Source organism: Rhinoraja longicauda, chromosome 8 (assembly GCF_053455715.1).
Source record: "Rhinoraja longicauda isolate Sanriku21f chromosome 8, sRhiLon1.1, whole genome shotgun sequence".
In the NCBI taxonomy this organism is placed as follows: Eukaryota; Metazoa; Chordata; class Chondrichthyes; order Rajiformes; family Arhynchobatidae; genus Rhinoraja; species Rhinoraja longicauda.
The window spans coordinates 35,013,727-35,030,715 of NC_135960.1; the positions used below are offsets into that span (position 1 = coordinate 35,013,727).

Below are 16,989 nucleotides of genomic sequence, written 5' to 3' on the forward strand. Positions count from 1 at the left end.
CTTCGAATGGAGTCGAACGACTGGAATGGGCCGCTGGGGGGATGAAATACCGGCTTGCAAATTTGGCTTCGGAAGTCGACTGGAAAAGGATCTGGGGCTCCTACTGGGCTGGAGTTCCAAAGCCCCGGCCCGCTGGGGGCAAATTAAATCTGCCGATTGGCTGGGGAAGTCTCAATAAGGTTGAGATCGGCTGCCTCACCTGGCCTACGTGTCACCTGGGAGGGAGGGGGGGGGGGGGGGGGGGGATTTCAAGTGTGCTCTTGTAATTTTGTACAGATTAAAGGTGCTGGACAGCTAGTTGCCGGAAAATTGGTCGTGGATCTATCTGAAGAAATAGATTTGTTTGCAAAAGTGAAACATGTGAGATTAAAAGGACAATGGCATTGTGGAATTAAAATTGACTGAGGAACAGAAGGAGGAGAAAAGAGGCAGATTTTTCTGACAGAAGTGTAGTACTCTACAAGGCTCAGTATTAGAACTACTGTTCTTGTATATTAATGGGCTGATTTTGGATTTATAGGACACAATTTAAAAGTTTGCAGGTGACTCAAATATAAACAATATAATAAACAAGGAACATGGAGATATATTTCAGATGGACATGACAGGCACATGCAGATGAACTTGAATGCAGAGAAATGGTATACATTTTGGTACAAGAATGAGAGGTGGGCGCATGAACCAATTAAGATAATTATAAATGGATTTGGAACACACAGTCATGGGCGATTATAAAGGATATATGGTGCAGAAACAGTACCTGGCTGATACATTTAATCAGACCCTAATCATCTTGACCTGCATAACTTGGTGCCAGGTGACGATTTTGAGCAGGTTGTGCATGTGAGCATTTCAGTCTGCGCATGAATCTTAGTTAGGGAGGCTTAGATAAAAAACATTGATAAGTTTGCAGTTTGCCATGGGTGTTTTTTTTCTTGTTTCAGTTTCCTGGGGTCAACAGCTTGATGTTCAGCTTCTATGCTCATTCCTCTACCACCTTCCAAGTACGATTTGGCTTTTATTCCCTATGTTGTGTGCAGGGCAGAGGAGAAAAGGTTGCAACTAGAGGAAAGTTATTTTGTGGAGGGGAATACAATCATTACAATTAAGTGCCATTTTTAAAGATTTTTTTCTATTAGAATTGAAGCAGTTTGAAAATAAAGGGTCAGTTGTTGTAGCTCATGGGTGTTTTATAATATATTAAGTTGTATCATGTATGACATTTTTGATTTTCACCCATTGGGAATCAATCAACTTGTAATTGCAGATATTAAAAGCAGATATTATTGCCGCATTTAGTTTGTTTATTCTCCAGAGGCATTTCTCAAATGTTATCAGAAAATATAACAAACTTGGATAGTATTCAAAATCTGTATTAAATTATAAAATAAGTATTAAATGGATAAGTTGAAAGGTAAAAATGATGAGCTGCTAGTCTGGGTACTAATTAATTTTACTACCCATTTACAGTACAAAGTTTTGATCATTTTATGTACATTTAGTTAATAACAAGGACAGTGGAACTTTGTGGTGCAGAATAACAAGCTGCCCAAGTAGATGAGAAAAGGTTTAGTTTAGATAGTTAACTAGCTTTAAATAGAAATTCCTAGCAAACCGTGTGCTGTTCAAGTGTCAACAAAATATTTACTGACTTGTGTAATTGAAAATGAATAGGAGGTCAAGGTACTGGTCTTTCTGTGACCCCTTAGGTTGAACTGCATTTGAGGAGCGCAGCTTGCATAAGTTGGGCATACCTGTATGCAAAATGTATTTTGAGAGAGCCTAATGCAATGGTAGCAATTGTTTGAATCTCTTTGTTGTCAGAATGTTTTCACTGCGAACTTGCTTCTGGAATGGAGTCCAATTTCTACTCCCCATTTGTGTAATGCCACCTATTACTATAGTTACAGACTCTGGTTGTGCCTTTAGAAAGTTAGTGCTTTTTGAAACTATGCAGTCCTCCCTGTAATTGATAACAGACTAAGACAGCTATGGAGCAAAAATAGAAATCCTGGAAAGGTCCAGCCAATTTAGCAGCATCTGTGAAAGAGAAACCAGTTAACGTTTCGGGTCGGGAACCCATCCTCAGAATAGGGAAGAGTGAGAGGCGTGGCAGTTTGTAAAACTGAACTGGGTGGAAGAGCTGGGTGAAAGGCAAAATGTTGGAGTAAATCGGCGGGACAGGCAGCATCTCTGGATAGAAGGATTGGGTAACGTTTTGGGTCGAGACCCATCTTCAGTCTGATAGTCAAGGAAGAGAGAGACACAGAGATATGGAAGGGTAAGGTATGAAAACGAGAGATCAAAGGGGATGTAGATCAAGGAAAATGTAGAATAGATCATTGTTAACTAGGGGAAGGTGATAACGAGGCATACAAAGATAACATTTAATCAGGTGGACAGTCGAAGTAGTCGAGAACAAGGATGGGGGAGGGATGGAGAGAAGGAAAGAAAGGGTTGCTTGGTTAGAAGTCAATATTCATACTGCTGGGTTGTAAGATGCCCTAGCATAATATGAGGTGCTGATCGTCCAATTGGCGTTGGACCTCTGACAGTGGAGGAGGCCCAGGACAGAAAGGTCAGTGTGGGAATGGAGGGGAAGTTAAAATGTTTAGTAACCGGGAGATCACATAGGTCTAGGAGGTCAAGGTACTGGTCTAGTACCTTGTAGATTTAAGAGGTGTCCAGCGAAACGATTGCCGAGCCTCGACGATATATAGGAGTCCACACCTGGAACAGCGGACACTGTAGATGAGTTTGGAGGAGGTGCATGTGAACCTCTGCCTCGCCTGGAAGGACTGTCGGGGTCCTTGGATGGAATCGAGGGAGGTGGTATAGGGACAGGACAATGGATCAATACACCAGTTCTAAACTAACAAACATAATTCTCTAATTCCTCAACAAAGAGGAAATGGGGAAAACAAATTGATGCAATCCATAACTGACATTAGAAACCAGGAACCGCATATGCTGGTTTACCAAAACAGACACAACGTGCTGGAGTAAATCAGCAGGTCAAGCATCATCTCTGGAGAATAGTGATAGGTGATATTTCAAGTCAAGACCCTTCCCAGCACTTTGTCTTCTTCCCACAACTTGCATTGGGTGGGAGAGCGACAGAGGTTCTATAGAGTGGGAGATGGATGGAGAGAGAGTGGATGCAAGGGTTACTTGAAGTGATAGAAATCAATATTTATATCTCTGGGTTTTAAGCTGCCCAAGCCAAATATGAGGTGCTGTTCCTCCAATTTACATATCGCATGCTCTCTTTGGCTAACAACTAAAGGAAGTACTAGAATTTGGTGCCAGTTTAGACGGCTTTGAGAAGCTAGCAATCTTAAACAGGTTCCCACAGATAATGAACTTGCTAGGTATTTTGTTTTAAACTTAATCATTTACTAGGTTGCCACTGGAAGAAGATTTGAAACAACAGCTAGATAAATAAGTCTAAACCAAACTTGTATTTAAAAAATATATATAAGAGAAGATATTGACTATGACCAAAGTGCAGTCTAGGCTTTTGAAAGAAGACAGAGGCAAATATCATCGCTATCACTGCCTTTTTTTGGACCTGTTGTTATGCAGATCACGGTAAGAGACTGAAGGGTACCTCCATGATCCTGATCTGTTCAGAAACTGCATTACTGAAGTAATGATGATCGTCAAACTATGTGCTAAATAATAACACTTTGCCCTCTTTACAATTTAATGGTGACATCCTCTTCCCTTGAGCCTTAGACTCTTAAGAAATATTAATCTGGATTTAATTGTTGCTCTGAGGGAAATATGTCATACCTATTTTCTTCGTCTCAGCACCTCATAATTTTACACAGCTCAATTAAATCTCCCTTAAGCCGCCTCTGTTCTGTGGCCATTTAACGATCTTGGTTCAGATGGAGGCAGTGACAATTAAATCCAGTTTAAGATTTGTTAAACACTCAAAGACTCTTGAGGAAAGAGAATGTAACCGGAATGTCACCATGAAATTTGTTATAAAAACCATGACTGAAGAGCCAGACCAAGAGGCAGTTTACAGAAAATGATTCTCGATGCACCTCCCCTGTGTTTATGGTTGCAGTTAGAAATATGACGGTCATAAATTAGAATAGTCCAGGACAAATTTATTTGATTGGCTTTCCAGCCACTGGACTTGTCACCGATGTAACAGTTTCTTCCCTGTTATTCGCACTGTCAAGAATTTTCACCTTCATTCATAGAAGATAGACGCAAAATGCTGGAGGAACTCAACACAATGGGCAACATCTCTGGAGAGAAGGAATGGGTGATGTTTCAGGTTGAGACCCTTCAGAAGAAGGATCTTGACCTGAAACGTCACCCATTCCTCTCCAGAGATGCTTCCTGTCCCACTGAGTTACTCCAGCATTTTGTGTCTGCCTTTGGTGTAAACCCACATCTGCAGTTCCTTCTTCGACCGTCACTCATGCTGTGTCCAGACTTTATTTATATTGCCATGTCTTTCTTGTTAAAGAATGGCTATCCAGGAATTTGCTGCTGAAGCATGTTGCATGTCCTGGCTGATTGGTTAGTCTCTAGTGATTCAGGAAGAAGGTCAACAACAACAACCCCTGACTGAGCCATTTAAAAATAGGCTTTTATTTTTTTGTTGCTTTGTCCACATACACATAACAGTGACACGCATATTGAAGGAAAAGACTAAACTGATTTGACCCCATTTAATTTGGGGCAAACTCTTCAGGTTTGAGATTATTTTTCATCATTCAGCACAGATTATTTAAAAACAAACTTAAGAAAACTAGATGTACGGATGTGGGGTCGTTTGTCTGAAAATATTAACTTTTCTCATTTATGTACAATATAAAAGAAAATGCGGCAGCATAGATGAGTTTCAAACACCAAGCAAAGGTTTTCAATATTACAGGTGTCATTTAGATTTAAAAGTAAACATGTCAAACTTTTCCAATATTTAGATCTTACAGTAGTTTGCAAACCTATATGCATGAATGATTAATGGAGCAACAAGTTGATAATTTAACTTTGCTGGCTCTCTATTTAATATTTGTTTCTAATTAATGTAATCGTGCTTTAAAAAACACAAACCCATGGTAGTGACGAGCCGGGCGTGGACCAAAATACTCTTGCAACCCTCCGTGCAAACCTCTCCTACGGGCGCGGTAACCCCTGTTGGGTGCAAGCCTCTCCTGCAGGCCCGGCAACCCTCCCCCAACTGACGATCCGTGGACCCTTTGCCGGCCGGGGAGTGTCCCCCGGGGCCGTGAGTGGGAGAGAGGGGGAGAGGAAAAGGAAGAAGAGGGGGAGAGGAAAAGGGCGGCCAGTGCTGCGGCTAGAGCGAGCCGTGGACGCTTGCGCTGCACCACGGGAGGAAGGTCAGGCATGGGACACGCCGGGACGAGCACCGGTCCTCCCGGCGGGGGGGGGTGCACATTTATTAGTTTATTAAATTAATTGCTTTTAAAATGTGACAAAACATGATCAATCGAGACCGCAGGGAAATGGTGAGTAGCGTTCTGACTGTCTATTCTATCAGCACCTCACAATTTAATATATTTTTCTCAGGTTTCCTCTTGTCCTCCGATGCTGTAGAAAAAAAATCGAAGTTTGTCCAACCTCTCATAGCTAATATCCTTTGGGAATAATCAGCAACACGTTTCTTGAGATAATATATTCACATTCTATAATTTTGTTTGGTTTCTTCGTTGTGGCAATTGAATTGCTTTGCATCATATTGTCGAGTTCGCGTTCGCGGTCAGTTGTTTGACAATAATCAGAGACGGCACAGACTTTACCTGTTCTCTAAGACGAGATCTCTAATAAACTAACAGGTAAAGTCTGTGCCGTCTCTGATTATTGTCATCCAACTGACCGCGAACGCGAACTCGACAATATTTGGATGCATCCAGCTTTTAATGCTATTACTATAAACCTGTTTGTCTTTGTCAAGTGTGCAGGTACACCCAATAAGCTGAGAGAATGAAACAAAGTTGAGAAATGATGTAGGAACACAGGAAATTTGGACAGTTTTAATTTAACTCTTCATGCCTGCTTGTTACAAGGGAACAGGTTCAAGCATCTGACTCGTAGAAAAGAAAAAAGACACCCTCGTCCGTTAAGTTACAAATCAGATTTATTGGCAAGAGAGAACAAAATCAATTCTTATCTCGGTATGTACGGGGCCCGTCTTACAGCAGCACACCTCCCTCTCTCTCTGTCACCGTCCATGGCGCTGATCGCAACCCAACCTGTCGGTGAACCCCTCTCGTCAAGAACTACCTTATGGCTTACCGACGCCTGCCTTTATACAGGCAAAAATCAGTCATTGAAATAACCGCCGGTAAGTCCTGACCAACAGCGCTGCTCCCAAATTCAAACTACAACCAATGGCAGGGGACTGCAACCAAGCAAGGTCCCCCGCCCCCAAGGAAACAAAGCACTATCAGCCGCAGACTGGTGTGTAAAGCATTACACACAGTGCTACAGACGGTGCGCAAAGCAATACACACAGTGCTACAGACTTGGCGTGTAAAGGTAATACTCACGGCGCTGCTTGTTTGGCATGCAAAGGTTTAAACAGAGTGATGTCGGCAGTGCATGGGAATTTAAACAAACCCCTGTCGGCTGCAGCATTATGGGTTCTAAATATAGCGCTACTGGCCACAGTGCTATGGGCTTTAAACATAGCGCTCTGGGCTTTAAATATAGCACTGTAGCCACAGCGCTATGTGTCACAGACTGTGCGGACAAAGTTCTCGGAGAACACTGCTTCACCATTCAGTAAGATTGTGGCTGATCTGCCTCTGCACGATTCTCCTGCACTAACCCCATATCCCTTGATTCCCTTCATAACCAAAGTTATATTGTTCTTTCTTGAGTCCCTATTCACCTCTTGGGTAGAGAATACCAAAGATGTACTGTGTTCTAAGTGAAGACATTTCTTATCTCAGTTTTGGATGGTTGATTATTATCATCCCTGCATTTACGTCATCCATTGTAAGAATTTAGTATGTTTCAATGAGATCTCTTCATTTTTCTAAATGTTTAATAATAATAATATAATAATAATAAACATTTATTTTATATAGCGCTTTTCCAAATGCTCAAAGACGCTTTACAAAACAGTCAAAACATAAAAACACACAAACTGACAAACTGACGGAGAAGCGGCGAACAAACAGCGCCAGCGTCCTCTCACGTCAGGGTCCGGCAGTAAACAATAAAAAACACAAGACACACAATTACAATTTAACACAAACAGCCATCACAGTGATTGCTCCAGGCACACCCTCACTGTGATGGAAGGCAAAGAAAAGTCTTATCTCCTCCTCATTCTTCTCCCGTGGTCAGGCAGTCAAACTGCTGCCACGAGGCGATCGAGGCTCCCGACTTTAGAAGCCCCCACCGGGCGATGGAAAGTCCCAGGCCGAGCTGAGCAGGCCGATGAAGGTCCTGAGCCCCCACCGGGCGATGGAAAGTGCCACGGCCAGGCCACGCAGGGCGTTGAAGGTCCTGCGAGCGGGTCGATCGTACCTCGCGCTTCGGGGCGGTCGAAGCTGCTACGACTGGAGCTCCCGAAAGCCGGCCGCCAGCCAGGGACCTGCGAACTCCCGATGTTGCAATCGGCAGGGCCCACGGCCGAAGCCTCCGAGATGGTAAGTCCAGGCCCTGCGACCGGAGTCTTCAAGGTCGATCCCAGCTGGAGGCCGCGGAGTTAGGCCGTAGCGCGAACGGAGATACGACATGATAAAGGTCGCATCTCCGTTGAGGAGGAGATTGGAAAAAAAAGGTTTCCCCCACCCCACCACCACCCCCCGCATAAACAGAGTTAAAAATAAATCAAAACATACATTTAACGATAACAATAGACAAAAAAAAAAGACAGAGAGACTGCTGATGAGCCGCAGCTGCAGAACGCAGCCACGCCCCCACATAATAGGCTTATAATAGGCTTAAATGTTTAATAGGCTTATAATTTTTCCACATTATATTCCATTTGTCATATCCATTCTATTCACAGAGCCTGTTCGCATCTTCCTAAAGCCTCTCTGCATCCTTCTCAAAACTCGCACTACAACATGACTTTATACCATCAGCAAACTTGGTATACGTTACAGTAATGTGTCAAATGCTCCAGAACATCTGAATTTGCATGGAAACGTGTGACAAAAATGAAGATTTCATACCAGATCTCACATTTCTATTCCTGTATGACATTTGTTTAAATTTGTGGTCTTGGTTTCTTTATATTGGTTGTTCAAGTAGTGGTGGTAAATGCTACAAATTATCCTTTGTACTTTGTGATTACAGAAAGACCCGGACATTCTTAAACTCTGGCTAGAGAGCTTTGTTGGAACGTATGAAAAGTTTCTTGATGTAGACTTTGAAAGACCTCCCACAAGGTATGTGCTGTATCAAGGTTATCATTTTTTTCAAAACATTTTTGCTACTGAAAAGAGTGTCCTTGTTCATTAGTCACTTAAAGTTAGCATGCAGGTACAGCAGGCAGTGAAGAAAGCTAATGGCATGTTGGCCTTTATGACAAAAGGAGTTGAGTATAGGAGCAAGGAGGCCCTTCTGCAGTTGTATAAGGTCCTAGTGAGACCGCACCTGGAGTACTGTGTGCAGTTTTAGTTCCAAAATTTGAGGAAGGACATTCTTGCTATTGAGGGAGTGCAGCGTAGGTTCACTAGGTTAATTCCCGGAATGGCGGGACTGCCGTATGTTGAAAGACTGGAGCGACTAGACTTGTATACACTGGAATTTAGAAGGATGAGAGGGAATCTTATTGAAACATATAAGATTATTAAGGGATTGGACTCGTTAGAGGCAGGAAACATATTCCCGATGTTGGGGGAGTCCAGAACCAGAGGCCACAGTTTAAGAATAAGGGGTAGGCCATTTAGAATGGAGATGAAGAAAAACCTTTTCACTCAGAGAGTTGTAAATCTGTGGAATTCTCTGCCTCAGAAGGCAGTGGAGGCCAATTCTCTGGATGCTTTCAAGAGAGAGTTCTTAAAGATAGCGGAGTCAACGGATATGGGGAGAAGGCAGGAACGGGGTACTGATTGTGAATGATCCGTGATCACATTGAATGGTGGTGCTGGCTCGAAGGGCCGAATGACCTACTCCTGCACCTATTGTCTATTGAATATACATTAATGACTTAGATGAAGGGATTAAAAGTACCATTAGCAAATTTGCAGATGATACTAAGCTGGGGGTAGTGTGAATTGTGAGGAAGATGCAATAAGGCTGCAGGATGACTTGGACAGGTTGTGTGAGAGGGCGGATACATGGCAGTGAGGTTACTCACTTTGGAAGTAAGAATAGAAAGGCAGATTATTATCTGAATGGTGTCAAGTTAGGAAGAGGGGATGTTCAACGAGATCTGGGTGTCCTAGTGCATCAGTCACTGAAAGGAAGCATGCAGGTACAACAGGCAGTGAAGAAAGCCAATGGAATGTTGGCCTTCATAACAAGAGGAGTTGAGTATAGGAGCAAAGAGGTCCTTCTGCAGTTGTACCGGGCCCTGGTGAGACCGCACCTGGAGTACTGTGTGCAGTTTTGGTCTCCAAATTTGAGGAAGGATATTCTTGCTATTGAGGGTGTGCAGCGTAGGTTCACTAGGTTAATTCCCGGAATGGCGGGACTGTCGTATGTTGAAAGGCTGGAGCAATTAGGCTTGTATACACTGGAATATAGAAGGATGAGGGGGGATCTTATTGAAACATATAAGATAATTAGGGGATTGGACACATTAGAGGCAGGAAACATGTTCCCAATGTTGGGGGAGTCCAGAACAAGGGGCCACAGTTTAAGAATAAGGGGTAGGCCATTTAGAACGGAGATGAGGAAGAACTTTTTCAGTCAGAGAGTGGTGAAGGTGTGGAATTCTCTGCCTCAGAAGGCAGTGGAGGCCAGTTCGTTGGATGCTTTCAAGAGAGAGCTGGATAGAGCTCTTAAGGATAGCGGAGTGAAGGGGTATGGGGAGAAGGCAGGAACGGGGTACTGATTGAGAGTGATCAGCCATGATCGCAATGAATGGCGGTGCTGGCTCGAAGGGCTGAATGGCCTACTCCTGCACCTATTGTCTATTGTCTATTGAAATTGAAGAAACAGCTCTTGAGCAGGAATCTTGCAAAACTCCTTATGCTGACAACGGAGAAGGGCCACGATAGAACTACATATGCTGTTAGCTTGAGTTGAATGAATAAGGTCTAGAATTAATCATTATATTTTGAGGCGTGAAACTATTGTGCATTGTAGCAAACAATAAGACTGTATTAAAAAAAAGGAGGCAATTGCTGGAGTAACTCAACAGATCAAGCAGCATTTCTGGAGAACATGGGTAGGTGACGTTTGGTGTTGAGACCTTTCAGACTGATTGTGGTGGGGTGAAGGAAGCTGGTAGAGAGGAGGGGCAGGGCAAAACCTGGCAAGTAACCGGTGGGCGCAAATGAAGGGGGTTTTGATAGGCAGATGTTTGGACGAAGACCAGAGATGAAAAAACAAGATGCGAGACAAAAGAGTTGAAGAGTTGTGAATTGTGAAGCTACAGGAAGGAATGTAGGTGGAAGGGGAAAGATGGGTGTGGGGGCGTTGTTTTGGTAGTTACCTAAAATTCATACCTTTGGGTTGTAAGCTACCAAGCCGATTGAAATGCTTTTCCTCCAATTTGTGAGTGGCCTTACTCTGGTCATGGCGGAGGCCTAGAACAGAAGTGTCAGTATGGGAATGGGAAGAATTAAAATAATTAGCAACCGGGAGACCCAGTGCACCTTGCTAGACCAAACACAGCGTTTGGCGAAAGGGTCACCAAGTCTAAGTTTGGTCTCGCCGATGTACATGAGGCCACATTGGGAGCACTGGTTGCAGCAGATGACTCAACGACTGTTTTGCCAAGGCCTATTGGATCTCCTGGTTGTTAATCTTTGCAACTCCTCTTCCGATTCCCATACTGACTTTTCTGTCCCGGCCCTTCTCCATTGCCAGAGTAAGGCCATGGCCAAACCTGAGGAACAGCACCTCACATTCCACTTGGGAGGCTTAGAACCCAATGGTATGAACATTGAATTCTCCAATTTTAGGTAACTAGCAAAAGACCCACCCGATCATCGCCCCCATCCATGCTCTCCTTAGATGCTGCCTGTTCACTGAGTTACTCCAGCACTTGTCTTTTCTCATAAACCAATATCTGCAGTTTCTTGTTTTTCCATAAGATAGCCATAGGATTTATTTTCCAACATTATGATTTTAAGTTCACTGAGGTGAGAACAAGCGTGAAATGTAGCATCAGATTGGCAATATGCTTGTTCAATTCAAAAATCTTACTGCAGCCGCATCATTGGCACATATACTCTGACAAACACAAAAATACACTCTAAATAATACATGAATTACACAAAATTCCAAAGGAAAAAAGACTGCAAAAGGACAAGATATTGGTGCAAAAATATAGTTAGAGAAAAGTACATCCACAATACTGCGAGACGTGGGCCATAGTTAAGGCAGGATTAGGGTAGTGTAGCCTTGTTCAAGAGCTTGATATTTGTAAGAAGTAGTAGTTTTTAAACCTGGTGGTGTGGGGGTTCATGCTCCTGTACCTTCTGCCTGATGATCGTAGTGAGAGGAGGGCATGGCCCAGATGGTGGGAATCCTTGATGATAGATGATAACTTCTTGAAACAGCACCTTATGTAGATGCTTTCGCTGGAGGGATGGCTGTGTTCATGATGGATCATAGCAGTGAGCTATGGGAATGGGGGGGCTACGGTGGCTTGATCTGACAAAGGTCAGTTGTGGATATATTCCATTAACTCTCATTGGCTTGGGTTAGGTAAAATATTATCTGCAGGTCAGATTTGTAGTAACATATCAAATTACAAGTCAGAAATATGTAAAATTAACAAAGCCTGGAGCCTTGTGACTAAAGGTTTTCAAATTCTTGCCCTTTCCCATGCATACAGACTCCTAGGACATGAAAATAAACTGTATAAATCTAAATAGGTGAGAAATATTCTGAATATTCTTCTGATTCCCCACTTCTCCCTGTGCCATATCCAAGTCTAGGACTGTGTGATCCAACAGCGCAACCACCTTCTGTCCAGTATGATCATAGTGCCAATAGACAATAGACAATAGGTGCAGGAGTAGGCCATGCAGCCCTTCGAGCCAGCACCACCATTCAATGTGATCATGGCTGATCATTCTCAATCAGTACCCCGTTCCTGCCTTCTCCCCATATCTCCTGACTCCGCTCTATCTAGCTCTCTTGAATGCAAAGAATTGGCCTCCACTGCCTTCCGGGGCAGTGAATTCCACAGATTTACAACTCTGACTGAAAAAGTGTCATTCTGTTTGCTCCATGCAAAGATTCTGCACTTGTACCAGCCAGCAGCAAATTTTGAGGCCCAGTACTCTGGTGCGGAGAAACAATAATTTGGAAAATGTAATTGTAAACGCAAACTGATAATTTTTTGATAGTCGGAATAAAGGTGTAGACTATTTTCTAAATGGGGAGAGAATCCAGAAATCGGGGGTGCAAAGGGACTTGGGAGTGCTGGTGCAGGATTCCCAAAACGTTAATTTGCAAGTTGAATTGGTAGTAAAGAAGGCAAATGCAATGCTAGCATTTAGTTCAAGAGTGCTTGTATACAGAAACAGATGTAATGCGGAGGCTCTATAAGGCGCTGGTCAGGCCTCATTTGGAGTATTGTGAGCAATTTTGGGCACCATATCAAAGGAAGGATGTGGTGGCTCTGGAGAGGGTCCAGAGGAGGTTTACAAGAATGATCCCAGAAATGAATAGTTAACATATGATGAGCGTTTGATGGCACTGGGCCTGTACTCACTGGAGTTTAGAAGAATGAGGGGGGACCTCATTGAAACATACAGAATATTGAAAGGCTCGGATAGAGTGAATGTGGAGAGGATGTGGAGCAACTGGCCTGGATGGAGTCTCTGGGCCGGGTCCTTGGGAACTGCGCGGACCAACTAGCGGGAGTGTTCACAAACATCTTTAATCTCTCCCTCTTCCATTCTGATGTACCCACCTGCTTCAAGAATATCACTTTCATCCTGGTGCCAAAGAAAAGCAAGATCTTATGCCTTAAAGACTACCACCCAGTGGCCTTGACATCCACCGTCATGAAGTGCTTTGAGAGGCTGGTTATCGCACACATTAAATCCAGCCTACCAAGAAGCCTTGATCCACTACAATTCACCTACCACCACAACGTCCACGGTTGATACCATCTCCCTGGCCCTACACTCATTCCTGGAACACCTGGATAAGAAGGACACCTAGGGCAGACTCCCATTCATAGACTTCAGCTCTGCTTTCAATACCATTATCCCAATCAAGCTCGTCTCCAAACTCGGAGAACTTGGAGTTAGCACTCCCCTCTTCATCTGGATCCTCGACTTCTTGACTGACAGTACACAATCAGTGAGGAGAGGTGACAAATCATCCTCTACGATAATCCTCCACATTGGTGCTCTGCAAGAATGCATTCTCAGACCCCGACTATACTCTTTATTCAAATGACTGTGCAGCCAAATACCAATCCAACTCAATTTACAAGTTTGCAGATGACACCATTGTAGTAGGCCAGATATCAAATAATGACAAGACAAAATACAGGAAGGAGATTGAGAATCACGTAATCTGGTGCCATGCTAACAACCTCTCCTTTAATGTCAGCTTGACAAAGGAGATTGTGTTTGACTTCGGAAGCAAAGCAGTTCACACACCCTGGTATTCACTGGTGCTGAAGTAGCGATTGACAAAAGCTTCAAATACTTAGGAATAAATATCACTAGCTGTTTGTCCTGGACCACCCACATAAAGCAATGGCCAAGGTGAAGGCCAAGTCATTGCATATTTTTAAAGTGGGGATTGATGGGTTCTTGATTAGTAGGGCATCAAGATTATGGGGAGAAGGGAGGAGAATGGTGTTGAGACGGTAAAGTAGATCAGCCATGATCAAATGGTGGATCAGACTAGATGGGCCCTATGGCCTAATTCAACTCCTATGTCTTATGGTCTAATCATCTAATGCTTAATTAGTTGTTACCAATGCTACCTGTGTTAATCCGTAGGGTGACATAAATGCATCTTAACTGTCATTTGGAATAGAAAGACGATGACAGTGTGTTTCATATTTGTAATAAAAAGTAACTACAGATGCTGGTTTATTCCAAAGATAGACATAAAATGCTGGAATAACATTGGTCAAATAGCACCTCTGTATAAAATGGATAGGTGGTGTTTCGGGTCATGACCCTTCTTTAGACTTTAGAAGGGTCCCGACCCAAAACGTCACCTATCCATTTTCTCCAGAGATGCTACCTGACCTGCTGAGTAACTCCAGCATTTTGTGTCTATCGTATGTATCATATTTGGTTTGAGAAAATTCTCTCATAATTCTCGAGATATGTTGCAATGGATGCTTGCCAATATCTTTAGTAATATTTTCAGTGAAATGCTAATTTGAAAATAAAATCTGCATCTGCAGTTCCTTATGTCTACATTTGAAAATCCCAGTGGTTTGACAGTTCAGTTTAGTATCAGTTCAGTTTCAGTTTAGTTTGTCAAATGTACCGAGGTACAGTGAAAAGTTTTTGTTGCATGCTAACCAGTCAGCAGAAAGACAATACATGATTGCAATTGAGCCATTTACAGTGTATAGATACATGATAAGGGAATAACTTATCAAGTCTGATCAAGAATAGTCCGATGGTCACCAAAGAGGTTCTTCACTGCTCTCTGGTTGTGGTAGGATGATTCAGTTGCCTGATAACAGCTGGGAAGAAACTGTCTGTGAATCTGGTGATGTGCGTTTTCACACTTCTATACCTTTTGCCTGATGGGAGAGGGGAAAAGAGGGAGTGGCCAGGGTGCAGCTCATCCTTGATTATGCTGCTGGCCTTGCCAAGGCAGCGTGAGGTATAAATAGAGTCAATAGAAGGAGGTTGGTTTATGTGATGGTCTGGGTTGGGTCCACAATTCACTGCAATTTCCTGCAGTCTTGGATGGAGCTGTTCCCAAACCAAGCTGTGATGCATCCTGATAAAATGCTTTCTATGGTATATCCGTAGAAGTTGGTGAGATTTGTTGGGAACATGCCAATCTTCCAAAGCATTCTAAAGAAGTAGAGGTGTTGGTGTGCTTTCTTGGCCATTGCTTCAATATGGGTGGTCCAGGGAAGTTGTTGGTGATATTGAATTAGAAGTTTTCAACTATCACTGGGTTAAGTTTCCTGCATGGATTAACAATTTGGAGGAATGGGGTGGGATGTCCAAGCCCCTGCTGTATCATACTGCTTTCACTGAAACCTTTTTAAAATACAATGTATTGCTATGAGGAGAAAAGTTTAAAGGAAATGTAGAGAGGCAGGTTTTGTTTTACACAGCGGGTAGTGAGTGCCTGGAAAGGGCCGCCAGAGGTAGTGGTTGAGGCAGATATGATCATGGGATTTAAGAGACTTGGATAGGCATATGGAAATGCAAGGAGTGGAGGGATATGGAGGGAAAAGAGTTGTTCTTGGCATCATTTTCGGCACAAACATTGTGAGCCGAAGGTCCTGTTCTTGTGCTGTATTGTTCTATATTCCATGTTCTGTGATCTTGTACACCTCAAGCAGGTCATCCCTCAGGTTCCTATGTTTTTAAAGAAAAAGGTTCTAGCTTATCCATCATCTCCCTTTATCTCAAGCCTGCAAGCCCAGGTAACGTCAGGTGAATCTCTTGTGCATCCTTTCAGGCATGTGAATTCTCCGCGTTTCCGCGGATTTACGCGTTTTAAAAATCCATTTTCTGCGCTTTTTGCATGATTTCTGCGTTTTTCACTTTGGCAAAATCGCGTTTACCAACGGAGAAATCTGATCGAAAAAAGAAAAAAAGAAAAGAAAAAAAACGATGTATAGACTTGTAATGAACACTAGGGTTTCGCTAGAGGTCGCTAGGGGTTCCACGGCCTTGGAAGTCTCCCCGAAAATGTGGCACCTAGGCTGGGCAAGACAGCCAATCGTGACTTCCATGGCCGATCGGTGGGTTGAATTTGCAACCTGTGGCCGGGGCTCTGGAACTCCAGCCCAGCTGGAGCCAGCAAATCTATCCCCATAGCCGACTTCCTTGGCCGGCTGGATAAACCAGCAAAGCTCTATAACCAAGGGTGCCAGAAAATCAGTGGTGGAACTGTAATGAATAAATATTAAATTTAAGTGCAAGATTATATAACTAAATTAATTAAAACGGGGTTAAAATATATAAACGCAGCAGAAAAGCCAATTACCACCTTTTTGGTCTGATTATCAATTAATGTGCAAATTTACTTGTGTTATTAGTATACAGTGACATATCATTTTGTAATGTCCGTTTTTACTTTGAAATGCACTAAAAGAGGCTTGAAATTGGTAATTCTGTGTGTAAATTTGACCCCCGCTGTATGCCTCATGCAAGCGCTCGGCTCTTTTCCTCTTTTTTTTACCTCATTCACATGCCTGAACTTTTCCAACTTAATGACATCCTTCCAAAAGCTGGGCAGCCAGAACTAGCTTTCCAAGTGCAGTCTCACTGACAACTTATACAGTTGCATCAGTAGTTTGGAAAATCTGTTAGTCCAGACACCATAATGTCCATAGCAAACCAGGTTATTGCAGATTGCTATATATAGCACTTCCTTTAACTTCCAAATTGCCTCTAGTTTTATCCAACACATTGAGCCACATAAGCAAGTACTATGCCAGCTCGTTGAAAGTTTGGCTACAGAGGTGGATTTTAAGGGCTGTTTAAAATGTGAAATGAAAATGTAGAACATAATTCTGGATTATAGGACTGAAGATACAACTCCCAAAGGTAGAACAGCTACCTTTGTAGATTTTGAGGGCACTTTCACGTGGGAGAATGTGTCCCAAACATTATTGTGCCCTGAAATGGGGGGACTATGTATAAACATTGCTGTAATGCGTCACGTGTGGCGGCGCCTAACGGCTGC

At 43.0% G+C, this 16,989-nt stretch overlaps 1 protein-coding gene across 3 annotated transcripts in view; it reads left to right on the plus strand.

Annotated features, from left to right (window-relative positions):
• The window catches only part of nbeal1 (neurobeachin-like 1), a 184,914-nt gene that overhangs the window by 20,494 nt on the left and 147,431 nt on the right, over positions 1 to 16,989 (plus strand). For all 3 annotated transcript variants that reach the window (XM_078403600.1, XM_078403601.1, XM_078403602.1), the window contains exon 2: positions 8,302 to 8,393. In XM_078403600.1, coding sequence (XP_078259726.1) covers positions 8,302 to 8,393 — 92 coding nt within the window. The remainder of the gene's footprint in view (positions 1 to 8,301; positions 8,394 to 16,989) is intronic.